The sequence below is a fragment of the Gasterosteus aculeatus genome, chromosome 3, assembly GCF_964276395.1.
Source record: "Gasterosteus aculeatus chromosome 3, fGasAcu3.hap1.1, whole genome shotgun sequence".
Classification (NCBI taxonomy): domain Eukaryota; kingdom Metazoa; phylum Chordata; class Actinopteri; order Perciformes; family Gasterosteidae; genus Gasterosteus; species Gasterosteus aculeatus.
This window is the reverse complement of record NC_135690.1, coordinates 17,604,041-17,616,114: the sequence shown is the minus strand read 5'-3', so window position 1 is coordinate 17,616,114 and position 12,074 is coordinate 17,604,041. Positions and strand designations below refer to the sequence as shown.

General features: G+C 53.7%; 1 protein-coding gene across 1 annotated transcript in view; it reads left to right on the top strand.

Annotated features, from left to right (window-relative positions):
* Positions 1-12,074, top strand: part of adgrl2b.1 (adhesion G protein-coupled receptor L2b, tandem duplicate 1) — a 61,634-nt gene that overhangs the window by 15,263 nt on the left and 34,297 nt on the right. The window contains 1 exon segment of the mRNA XM_078099877.1: positions 10,159-10,372. Coding sequence (XP_077956003.1) covers positions 10,159-10,372 — 214 coding nt within the window.

Genomic DNA, 12,074 nt, shown 5'->3' with positions numbered 1-12,074 from the left:
AGGAGAATGCATATTTGCCCATCCGTCAAAAAAGGAATGTGTGTGTGTGTGTGTGTGTGTGTGTGTGTGTGTGTGTGTGTGTGTGTGTGTGTGTGTGCGCCTCTGAAAACAATATCTGATTCCGTCCACATGCCGCTCACCTTCAGCCCGTCCCGCCCCCGAGGGCCCGCGTCCCGCCGCTCTCCAGCACAGCGCCGGCATCGTGATAATTGCCCCCCGTCCCCCAGCGGGAGACGGTACGATCAGGTGATCGCCTTCACCTGGAACATTCCTTTGACAGGGTGCGGAATTGCCTCAATTTGCATCGTTTCCAATGTCCATCGCGTGTCCTCCGATTGCAAAGACAAATCAGATTGTGTAGATATCTACGGGGAAATCAATCCACTTCTCACTTGATTTATTAGATCAATAAAGCTGGTAAACCAGAGTTAATTGGCTTCGTCTCTGGCGTCTTCTTCAATGCTGCATGACGTTGATTGAGTAGATCATGGTCCATTTAGAGGCAAGCACGCGTGAAGCCAGGTGTGCTATCGGGGGCGGGGCTACGCGGCGATTGACATGTCGCTGCGATGCCGCGGTTCAATCTGAGAGTTCGATGATGGTAAGATGAAACCGCCCCATTCAGGTGTGGGTTTGTTCCCGGCAGGAGGCCTGCAGCTTCTGGGGGAACCTGCATGATTTTATCGGATCTCACCGGAATCCGGCACGGTGGCACCAATGAAAATCATTAAGAATGACCAAACAGAAAGAACCAATTGTCTCCCTGTTGCTACTGTCGGCTTCTAAAGGTCATACAGAAGCATTCGTGTATGTAGTAAGTTGAATAATATATCCAATAACAAGGTTAAGCTGGTTGCAGCTGAGCCCAAGAGACGGGAAATGTGCGTCAGGAGTTGGTCGACGTTCGTGCACCTGTGGCTGACAGCAGCACGGCTCAAGAGGAGCGGCGGAGTATCCGCGTAACGTCTGCCGGTTTGAGATGAGCGACTGCGCTGCGTTTGGTAGCTGGAATGTTTGGTTTGCAGCGACGTTGTCATCGGTGACATGAGTTTACGTCTGTGCTTCGTCTTTCGGGGGATGTTTCTTGTGCAGGTGAAGGGAATTTGAATCCAGCGCGGGAACGCCGGATGCACCAATGACAATTACAACTAATATATATGGAAAGACAGAATGTAAATGTATTAAATTACTATTTACTCTTTAAATTCAACTCTAAATAATGTCAAATATTTGTCTTTTCCCCATTTTAAATTGAGTACACAGCCATTTAAATTCTCCATATTCCATTTCTCCCTCCTCAGTGTTTGTACTCCATTATTCTCCAACGTCTTTGTGTCATTTCAAATAACACATCTGTGAAATCACGCCGCAGCGAGCCGGGTCGGGCCAGGTTTCAGATCTGCTTCAGATGTTCCAGAACGCCCATTCTGCAGATAAGAAAGCCGACGGCCGGGTCTGAGAAGGCGGCGGCCGCAAAGGTGGCGCGAGCGCACCGATCTGCCGGGTTCCGTTATCGAGTCTTTTAAAGTAAAGAAAGACAGACGCGGGCGGATTACGCCGTAAACTCTAGTGTCAACGCTTCCAGTGTGTTTGGATGCCTAAAGGAGAGCAGGCGTATAAATAAAAGAGAAATGTAAAAAGATTAAAGTGGCTTGTGTGATATCTTTAGGGGGGGGGGGGTTGTTTGGGCGCTGCAGCATCGAGCCAATGAGACACTTTAAGGGGACTTTCTTATCACCCAGTCAGTAGAAACAAGATTCATTTGCAATAATAATGCAACAGATTCCAGACAGATTTCCAGCGCCTCTTTTTCTCTGTTAGTTTAACCCCCCCGCGGCCCCCCCACCCCCTCCTCTAGAGAAACACACTGCACATTTCTCTCCAACGAGGGTTGGGAAATATTCCTTGGTTCAACACGCCGGCGTGTTTGTGTTCCTCCCCGAAAGGTCGCAGAGGTTAACGCTACGTCTCCGCACAAACACAAGGCCCGAGCGGTGCCATACGTTGTGCGGATGGAAGCCGCCCCCCTCGTGCCACACTGGCATTTCCAGGCTCTCGGGGTCGACCGAACGGGGGGATGGGGGGCTTTTGTGCTCTAACTCCTCTCTGGCCCGCGGCCACGCGCATCCCGCCTGTCGGCCATTGATGAGCTTGGCTCGTCATTCGGTAACTCACATTGAATGCCGGCGGGGCCGTCGTGAATTATCAGCTAAACCCTGGGAGAGTCACAGATGACTGGTCAATCTGTGTGGTGAGAACCAGCAGGAGGGGGGAGATGGGGGAGGAGATGGGGGTGGGAGGGGGGTGTATCACTCTTGCATGTAAATTCAGCTAGAAGTGTTTCAGGAAACAAGGCCGGGGGTCCATCGTGTTTTCTGCAGCCACAGAGACGGAAAAATCCTCACATTTATTTTCCATTTTGTTAAAAACGGCGCTTTGTCGACGCGGAGCGCCAGGCGTGTTCGCGCGTAGCGTTTTCTCTTCAATAACAACGGAGGAAAGTTTGGGCTCACGCGAGAGCACGAGATGGAAGCGAGCCGCATGAATCTCCGGGATCAGTATTTCACTGAGAGGAAATGAAATACAATATCGCCTTCGACGGCGGCGTCCCACATTCACTGGAGCAGCGGTTTCCTGAGTGGGTTTTTTTTTGGGGGGGGTAAAGGAGAAAAGAAAGCGTTTCTTCCCCCGTTGCTGCTTTCTGCTCGTTAAAGTGGCCGTTGCACAAGCGGCTGATGAGCAAACGCGCGTTAAACGGGGCAACAGCTCCCCGACAGTTTGATTTCTCATTTGTTAATCGGGGGGCCGTAAATCTCTCCCTCCTCCTTCACACCCGCCGTGGCAACAAGTCGTGCAAACATGCCGGCAGCCTCATTCCTTGAACGCTGTCCGCGCTCTTCTTTTGCTTTCTCTCCCTCCAGGCGGCCAGATTCAGATAATAGACGAGTCCCGCTCACGACCGCGGAGCAGTTTGCCTCAGAATGCGGACGTTTGGATTTGCTCGGGTCTCAGTCGGCTTCACGGAGGCGTCAGCTGTCATAACAAAGTAATGCATTTAATCTTGAGTGGAAGCAGAAGGATTTCCAATAAAATAGAGTCCACACAAAAGGAAGCTGTCGATTTCTTGCCCCCTTTCTGCGGGGGGGCGGAGGGGGGGTTGGCGAAGATTGTAAATCAAGGTTTGGAGCGGAGACAGAAGTATTTAGAACCTGTCGGATTTTTAACCGCTGGTTCAACGTTCGCCCAGAAGTTGTGAATCGCTCGGAGGCACGTCGCAGCTAATCTCGCCTGAGCCAAAAGCAGGAGCGCTAAACAAACGACAAAAAACAACACAGGGAGGCGCGTAACATTTAACACCAAAGGGGAGACAAAGGCGATCAAAGCGGGTCGCTGCTGGCGCTAAATACCTGCGGCAGCCGCTCCAGATGCCTTTTCTCTAATCGTGACATGCATCCTGAGCATTAATCTGCTGGAGAGCGTTTCATGTCGCAGACCGGTCGAGTGGAAAAAGAACACAAAGGCCATTTGGAAAAAATAAATAAAATAAAGCCCCTCGCTATTGCAAAAATGAAAAAGAAAGCGAGGCCTCAATTACGCACACTCGGCGAGAGAATTGTTGTGAAACGGCGCGTTTGTCTCCGCCCGTCCTCCTCGCTCACGTATCCAAAATGTCACAACAGCTCAGGTCCCACGTTTCCCTTTTCCGGCTGCTTGTGATTCATCCCGTAACTAATGTCGACAGCGGCAATCAATAAAAGGAAACGATGATGGATTCGCTAGACGTGTGTTCTGTGACGCCGCGGCGTGTTTCGGTGCGCTGTCCAATCTTGGACCAGAAGAGGAGGGAAAAACTCCCACAGAAGAGGGCACAGGATGAAGCTCCTTGCTCTCTTCTCCCGTTTGCATGTCTCGCGATGGCGTATAACTGTCTCTCTCTCTCCGGCTCTGACCATGAATGAATGCAGCTCTGTTGCCTCCACTGTATTAGTAATCTCCTCAGGCCGAGAGGCTGTGCCCCCCCCCCCCCCCCCGATGCGTGACCGCACCGGGAATTAAATGTCACCTGAGGGCGGGTCACCTGCAAACAAAAGGCCAGCGGCCGATTTGCAGGTATAAACATCCAAAGATAAGGAAGCCCTCTCCTGCCGCGCAGGAAATTGAATAAGTACGCTGCGAGGAGGAGGAGGAGGAGGGGGGGGGAAACGTCGAAGCACAAAGGAGGTTTTTGTTTGCCCGGCGCTATCGGCATTGACCCCCCCCCCCCCCTCGTGTAGGGTAGAGCCCCGTTGAGTGCGCGAGGCACGACGGCCCCCCGCGGAAGACGAGGGGCAGGAAGCTGTCTGTCATCAAGATCTCCACATCTGCCCCCGTCTCTTATCGCCCCCACCCACCTGAGTTTCTGCTGCCGGTCAAGGTCACGGCGCGGAAGCCAATCAAAGCGCTCAGCGTTGCAGAGATAGCAGCGGGTCGGCGCCGAGGAATGCGCCTGGATGGGTTTTCCCTCCGCGAGCCGAGTAAAAGCCCCGAGTGTGAAGCGCGCACTGCCCCCCCCCCCCCCCTCGATGCTCCACCGGCCTAATGATCAGGAGCTACGCTAACTGGGCTAACGGCAAGCCCCCCCCCGCTCCCCCTTCTAGTAGCCATGGCGACTACGTCACCGTTCCTCTTCTTCCCCCGTCCTGTCGGCGAGACGCACCTCCCCGGGCTCGGCTCCGCGGAGGAGGGGTGATTAGGAGGGTGAGATGGGGGTGAGCAGGAACACGGGGATGCCATGGAGACAGACCCTCCTCCTCTTCCTCCTCCTCCTCCTCCTCCTCCCCACTCCATCGCTCCCTGAGGGAGGCAGCTGACTTATTCTGAGACAACTTCTTGAGCGGAAAATCCGGCGGGGGAAGTTTCAAGTGCGGGGGGGTTAAAATGTGGGCTTTGAGGGGAGTTAAGCATCGCTCAGGTTGGAGCCAACCTGTGAGACTCAAGCAGAGGGGATGGAGGGCCGGGGGGAGGGGGGGGCGCGTCCTTTAACTCGCCTCTTTCCGCATATTTCATCAACTTCCTCGCTAAAAGGAGACGCAACGATACGTTGGATATTGAACAAGCGGTGCACTAATTCCGTCACACCGGATCCCCCCCCAGGAGCGTCTTTAGCCTCTGACAGATATTTATGACAAGGTTGTTTCCTCAATCGACTAAACAAGGTATCGCATTATACTTCTCCGTCTCCATCTCTGACTTCTGGAGGCTCGTGCAGAATGTGTTGGTGACGTAACGCCCCCCCCCCCCCGGCTGGGTCAGGGATCACGCATCCAATCCACAGAGGAGAAAACCTCGATAAGACTTTTTTGTACTTGGCTCTCGCTCCCCTGGGAGGGATTCTGCTGCTGCAGTGTTCTCTGCAGCTGAGCCGCTGATCCGCCGCGTCGACTGAGGCGAAACCTAAACATCCTAATTCAGTCGGTTACGCACTTTGTTTGCTTTTGGAGAGACGCACGAGAATAATGAAACGTTGTTAAATGACATGTTGTGGTTGAAAGTGGTGACAAATGTCGTTGAGACTCTTTTTAGACAACTTTTTAACCCTTCGTTGTTCGCGCGGATTAAAGGAGAGACACGGTTCTGGTCTGTCTCTACAGACATGAGAACATCAACCGTCTCCTCATCCAACTCGGCGAGGAAGCAAACGGGCGTATATTCGTCCTGCATGACTTGTGTAAACGTGCACGTAGTGTTACTTGGAAAGCTTCTGGAGGCTCATGCGGCTTCAACGATATTTTGACAGTTTGTTTACTGCATCTCAACCATAAACGTCCCAAGTTACCACGACCCTGTCACCGAAATGGCCGCCATTATGGCAATTAGACCCGGTTTGAAGAGGCTGAATCCTTCCTCTAAATGCTTCCTTGTCTAAATGTGTCCCTCCCGAGGAGATAAGAGGAAGCAGCGGGGTCCGTCACTCTGCACACTGAAGAACGCTTCCTTCGGCAAGTCGAGCGTCAACGTGGAGCTTGTGATTCTCTCCTGCTGGGGCGGCGGCGGCTTGTGTGGGTTTAGAAATGTTCCGGAGATGAATTAGGAGGAAGAGGCCACGGCGATGAATACACATGGTGGCTTTGGGATGTCAAGTGGCTTCCCTGGGATCCACGTTGACCCCCCTCCCCCCTCCCCCCCCCCCCCCTTGAAATGCGAAGAAGAAGAGACGCGCCTCCTCCTCTCACCGCAAATGGAATCCTATATTGTCAGTTTCTATTTTGGAGTTCCTGTATCGGAATCGCGAGTGTCTGATAGCAGTTGTCTGGGAAAGGCGGGAGCCGCCCCGGGGCTTTGCGGTCTGCTCTGACACCGTCTTCGGAAAGCAATTCCCAGCACGGCGGCCCGGGAACGGGGACTGGGAAGTGTCCTGGGGTTCCCAGTGTTTCGCCGCATTCTTTGACGGTTTGAAATGAAACGCGAGCGGCTTGTTGTCGCTGCGTTTGAAAGGCAGGTGTTATTTCGTGAATCCCAAACCGCCCTTCTCATCTCCCGCCCCGGCCCTCCGCGCGCTTCCATCATCACACGTTCCACTCAGCGGCACCGGGCGCCTTGCAGGGCTGGAGATGTGGGAACGGACATTTTAAAGTGTCGTCTTTGTTCTGCGCCGGCTGAATTAGCCCGAGTATTTCGTCTGCCAGCTCAAAGGCGGGTGCGTGGACAGTGAAGTGCACTTGCATTTTTGTCGAATACATAAAAGGTTCACCACAATGGACTCCTCAAAGTCTCTTTTTTAATTTTAATCCTTGGCCGGCAATCAAAAAGTTCCACTGAACAGATTAGAAACAAAAGAGCTGGAGAGAAGAAGCAAAACTGTGGCGATGCTTCGTTCCCTAATATTACAAATTCAATTTCTCTTCTCATCCTGCTTATTGAATAACCATTGATAATCTCCACCAGAGCAAAACATGCGGTAGGACCACTCTGTCACTCCGGATATTTGGATTACGGAGGAATCCCCCCCCTGCTGCTGCTGCTGCAGCCAACGCTTGACTCTGAGACCTGCGCTTTCTCCCAAAGATGTCGGCGGCCAGGAACACGGCCTGCAAACCAACATTAGAAGACAAACGGTCCTGCAGTCCTCCTGCTGGGGGCACGCTGGGGCACTCTTATTTGACTCTGGGCTACACCCTCCTTTATGCTCCAGAGAAAGCGCCCCTGTCAAACCCGAGGCCAGAACAATGGGGGCCGGAGGCGGGGGGGGGGGGGGGGGGGGGGGGCAGCTGTTGGCCGTTTCCAGGAGCACAAAGGCCAATCAAAGGAGGCCTAATGGAGGATGACAAGCGTCACCCAACGCCTTTGCTCTCTGTCTGTGCCGGCCCTCGCCGCTCCCGTCTACCCGCCCCGAAAAAGCCCCCCCCCCCCCCCCCCCCCCCCCCTCTCCTTCTGTTGGGCCGTCCGTCCCGCCCGGCGACGTCATGAGGCTGTAGGGTTAAAGGCACCGAGCAGCAAAGGCGACCCACCCTCCCCCCCCCGGCGCGCGCGTCACCCGTCTGGCGCTCGCTGCCGCCGCCAAATAGCGAAACACCCGACACCGAAACCGCTGTTGTCTTTTCGCGTCGCCTCCGGGGTTTTAAAAGCCACCAGATGCACCCGCCTGAGCCACAGTCCCACTTCCAATTTCACGACTGTTGATAGAAAACAAAATATGTATCATGAGGGCGAGGGAGGGCGAGGGAGGGAGGGAAGTGGGGGTTTCAGCGAAGGCGGTCGACTCGGAGAAGAGCAGAAACTCCCAGGATGCAACATGTTGTGAAGCAGTCCTTTGGCCCCCCCTGGCTCGGCTCTCCGGAGCTCAATAGGCTGAAAAGCGACAGCCAATTACGGCGAAGTCAGAGGGCCGATCCGACTAAGTGGTCGTCCATAAGGCATTTTTCAATTTCCTCAATGACGCAATTCAACGTTGGCCGACGCAGAGAGAGAAGTCCTCTTTGGGGTTTTTATTTAAAAAAAATTGCCACCGTTTTCCCTGCAGCTGGCGCCCTTCTGTCGGCGTCTTCAACGGCTGCAGAGTTGAGCAGTCAAACAAAGCAGAGGACGAGAGACGAGAAGCGTCTCATGCCTCCCTAAGACATTGACATTTGTGCACACAAACAAATCCGCCCTCCTTTTCCGAAATCTCACAAAAACTTGTTTTTAGCCGAGAAAATCAACACGGAAGAATTCCTTCATCCAGAAAACCTTTTGTTGTCACAAGGTTTTTTCTTTATAAACTCTTGAGTCCTAAGATTTTAAGCAGCGTTCAGTGAAGACGACCAAAAATACTTTTGCTTGAATTCCCCCAAAAAAAAAAAAATCTCCTTTTTATTTATGTTTGATCTGTCACCACTTGCAAAATTAAAAGCTGAAAAGACGGTAACCAGCGAGGCCGAGACTCCAGCGCGGTCCAGATCCTCCCCCCCCGTTTGATGCAGCGTTAGCGCCAGAACCAGAGACGTGCACGCCGGCCCGGGAGGAGGAGGAGGAGGCGCGGCCCCATCAATCGCTCAGCCTCTGTTGACAGCCGCACGCCATCGCGCCGCGGCGGCCTGACTGATGGGCAGCGGGCAGCCGGAGGAAAGGGGGGCACGTGCACGCACGCGTGCGTCAGCGAGGGCGTTTTTTGGCCGACGCGGCGCTCTCTCTCTCTCTCTCTCTGCATGCTTTCTGTCTGCTGTCTGCCCGCGATAAACCCGTCAGTCCGTCCGTGAGGAACGGCAGGCGCACGGGGGGGGATTGGGGGGGGGGGGTTTGGGGGGGGGTGGGGGTCGTTAGTCTCGCCTACGTCGCCCTGTGTTTCATCATCCGCCCTCTGGTCAGGTCCTCCTGAAAGCTTCGGGTAATTGCAGCGGTTATTGGAACGGATGGCGTGACCCCGCCGCCCTCCACTCACGGCCCGGCCACAGTGACGTCGCCTAACGAGGTGATAAACCGTCCGCTGAGCGGAGCCCACCGACCGTTAGACGGATCACGGCGCTGTAATGAAATGTCTAGTGGCCGAGAGCCAGAGAATTTATGCCATTAGTTTCATATTTAGTTTTCTCCGCTAGGTTTCCGCTAATGTGGGACGACTCCGACGTTCTATCCTCAGCAACCGCTCGCAGACGTGTGTCTGCTCGTGTGACAGACGCAGAATATCATTATAAGTGAGCCGGGAACAGCGGGCCGAAATGTGGGTCGGGGGTCTCGGTGGGGGGGGGGGGGGGGGGGGGGGGGGGGCAGGAATCTCAAGCCGGAACCACTTCAACTGTGAGCAGTTCAAACAATGCTAATTGCGTCAGGCCCTGACTGTCAGAAGTGTGGGGGGGTAATTAGAGTGAGGGGGGGCGAAGTGAACCCGAGGTGGTAAGTGTTCGTACCCGCCGGTGCTCTGCAGCCAATGGGAGCGAGGCAGAGGGGGGGGGGGCTCATTAGGACAGAGCAGTGCAGGAAAAACAACATGGTAGCCGGCAAACGGCGGCGTTATTGACAGTTCATGCAGCTCTGCTCGCACTTCTTAAATAGGACACATTTGCATGTTCCACTTAATTGTTTTCTCACAACGGCAGACACCTAACATTATTTATTTTTATCTTTTTGACTTTGGAGAATTTTACCTTCAGATGATGGATTTCTTTCCTTCTTTGCTTTTTGTGCGTTTGCTTTTCTCTCCGTATCGTTTCCGATATCGTTACTCAGAAAAAAGGGAAATACAACATATTCCACTGTAACTTTGAGGGGGGAGGGAGGGGGAGTGAAACAGAATCTTCCCCACAAAGCAGAACTATTTGGCTTTGGCTTCCGTCGGCTGTGTGCCACGTATAGATCTCCCCTCCGGGTGTGGACTCCAGACCCTTCGATCGCCGACGCGGTAAAATCGATTACATTACGCCCCGTTCTGCCTCCTTTTCCATCTATCCTTCTTTGCACAGCGGGAAAAGATAAATACAAAAGAAAAGCCGACGCAGAGAGGAGAACTCTGTCCTCCTCCGTCCCCGCCTCGCGTGCGACGGCCCAACTGTTTAAAACCGTGGTAAACACTGCACCGCGGTGGAATATTTCACCGCGCGTTTTCACCGTGTGGTCCGATTTGCATTTTTTCTCCCCCCCCCCCCCTCACTCATCAATCTTATTGTTTGACTAAAAAGCGGTGCCTCTTGTGTCCCCCCCCGGCAGGGTTCAGCCGGGCGGCCCTGCCTTTCGGCCTGGTCCGCAGGGAGCTGTCGTGCGAAGGGTACTCCATCGACCTCCGCTGCCCGGGCAGCGACGTCATCATGATCGAGACGGCCAACTACGGCCGCACCGACGACAAGATCTGCGACGCCGACCCGTTCCAGATGGAGAACGTCAACTGCTACCTGCCCGACGCCTACAAGATCATATCGCAGAGGTAAAGCGCCGGCGACGGGAGGGATCTTCTTCCTCCCCCTCTCTCTCCCTCCCTCTCGTTCTCTCTCTGTCCAACGCCGCCGCACACAAGGAAACGTTTAACTCATCGCCCAGCTCAAGCAGCCGCCTGCATGCAGGACAATTAATCAACATCCCACACCGGTTCTGTCTTCTCTCTATCTCCTCCTTGGCTTAGATGTAGACAGATGCAGATTGTGGCCCTTAGAGAAACACGGCGAGCGCGCGCGGATTCTTCTCGCAGGCGGTGACATTCCAAAAAGCCTCTTCGCCCCAGCTGCGCGTCGTCGCCGCTGCTCGAGTCAGTAATCGGTGTAGCTCGGTGAGACTCGAGAGTCACACCGAGACCCTTTTTAATTCCCCCCCGTCTGGAACATTGGGCTTGCTTTGTGGCCCTTGTACCTGCACGAAAGTGGCTGAGCCTCCGGTGGCGAGCGCTGCACAACATCGCGCCTTTTCATCCTCGCAGGATGCCGTCAAAGCGGCTTCGACTCGGCTGCTGCTTTACCCCCCGGAGGTGTGTGTGTGTGTGTGTGTGTATTTTTAAAGTGCACCAGGTGAACCATTCAAAGTGTCGTTCATCTTCTAATGCTCAGCTAAGGCCCCTTAGGCTAACGCCTGAGCGTCAGCGCCCACCCCTCCCATCCACTCTTGTATTTACCCTCGTGGTGCAGAACTGCAGGATGGATCAGGTCGAGTACACCTGATGGGGTCCGTGCCCCCCCCCCCCCGGTTCGCACCCTGTCATTTGACTCGTCAGGCGCTCTCTGCCTGGAGCTTCAAGCTCGTCTCCGCGGGAAGGTTCCCCGGAGGCGGCGTGAGAGCGAGCGGCGTGAGAAGACTCTGCGCCACAAGCAGAATTTATTTAATGGGTCTGCTGTTTCGTCGGTTTGGAAATTGCGTTTAAAAAAAAAAAAGGATCCATCAGCAACCGTTTTTTTTTTTTTTTTTTTTAACAGCTCGACAGGAATCGGATGTCTGGATTTTCGCCATCGAGACCGTTGTGTGTTGTGTCAGGTGACATTTTTAATGGATGGAAAATGTAGCAGAGAACTGATGAAAAACTACTTATGCTGTTTAACATTTTAAACGGACTTTAAATGGATGACATGTTCGACCTCTCTGCTTTCTGCTAGCGGACGCTCGAAAACTGTTCCCAGGAAATCTAAAAACGGCCGTTTGGCTCACTTACCTCACCTCGTTTCAATAGCCGCCCACGGCAGAACGAACGTGTCCTGCGGTCCGAGGCGAGGCGCTTTAGAGAGGGCCGGATTCTGCCGCTTCGCTACCGTGAGAGTTGTCGCCGCGTGGACGGAACGAGCAGCGGCGGCCTTTCAGCTCACTGTCCGGGCTTTTCCCGGTCTCGCCGATCTGATTGGACTCACCCGAAGGGGGAGAAAAATATCTGAACTGAAGGTGCGCTTTCGGATCAGCGCCGGCTGCTTCAGACAAAGTGCTGCATTTAGCAGCTGAAGAGCCTGATGCTAAGAGTCGGTGGAGACCAAAATGGGGCTAAAAATAGGAGGAAACATTGACATTCCTCCATATCTCCTCAAATGGGTTAATTCTTCCCAACACTTTTGCCACATTGACTTAATCTGTCATGTGCATATATGTACTCCAGCATGTAACATATATTATGCAATAAATAATGTACTGAAGTATCAAAAAGAATACGGCTCCTA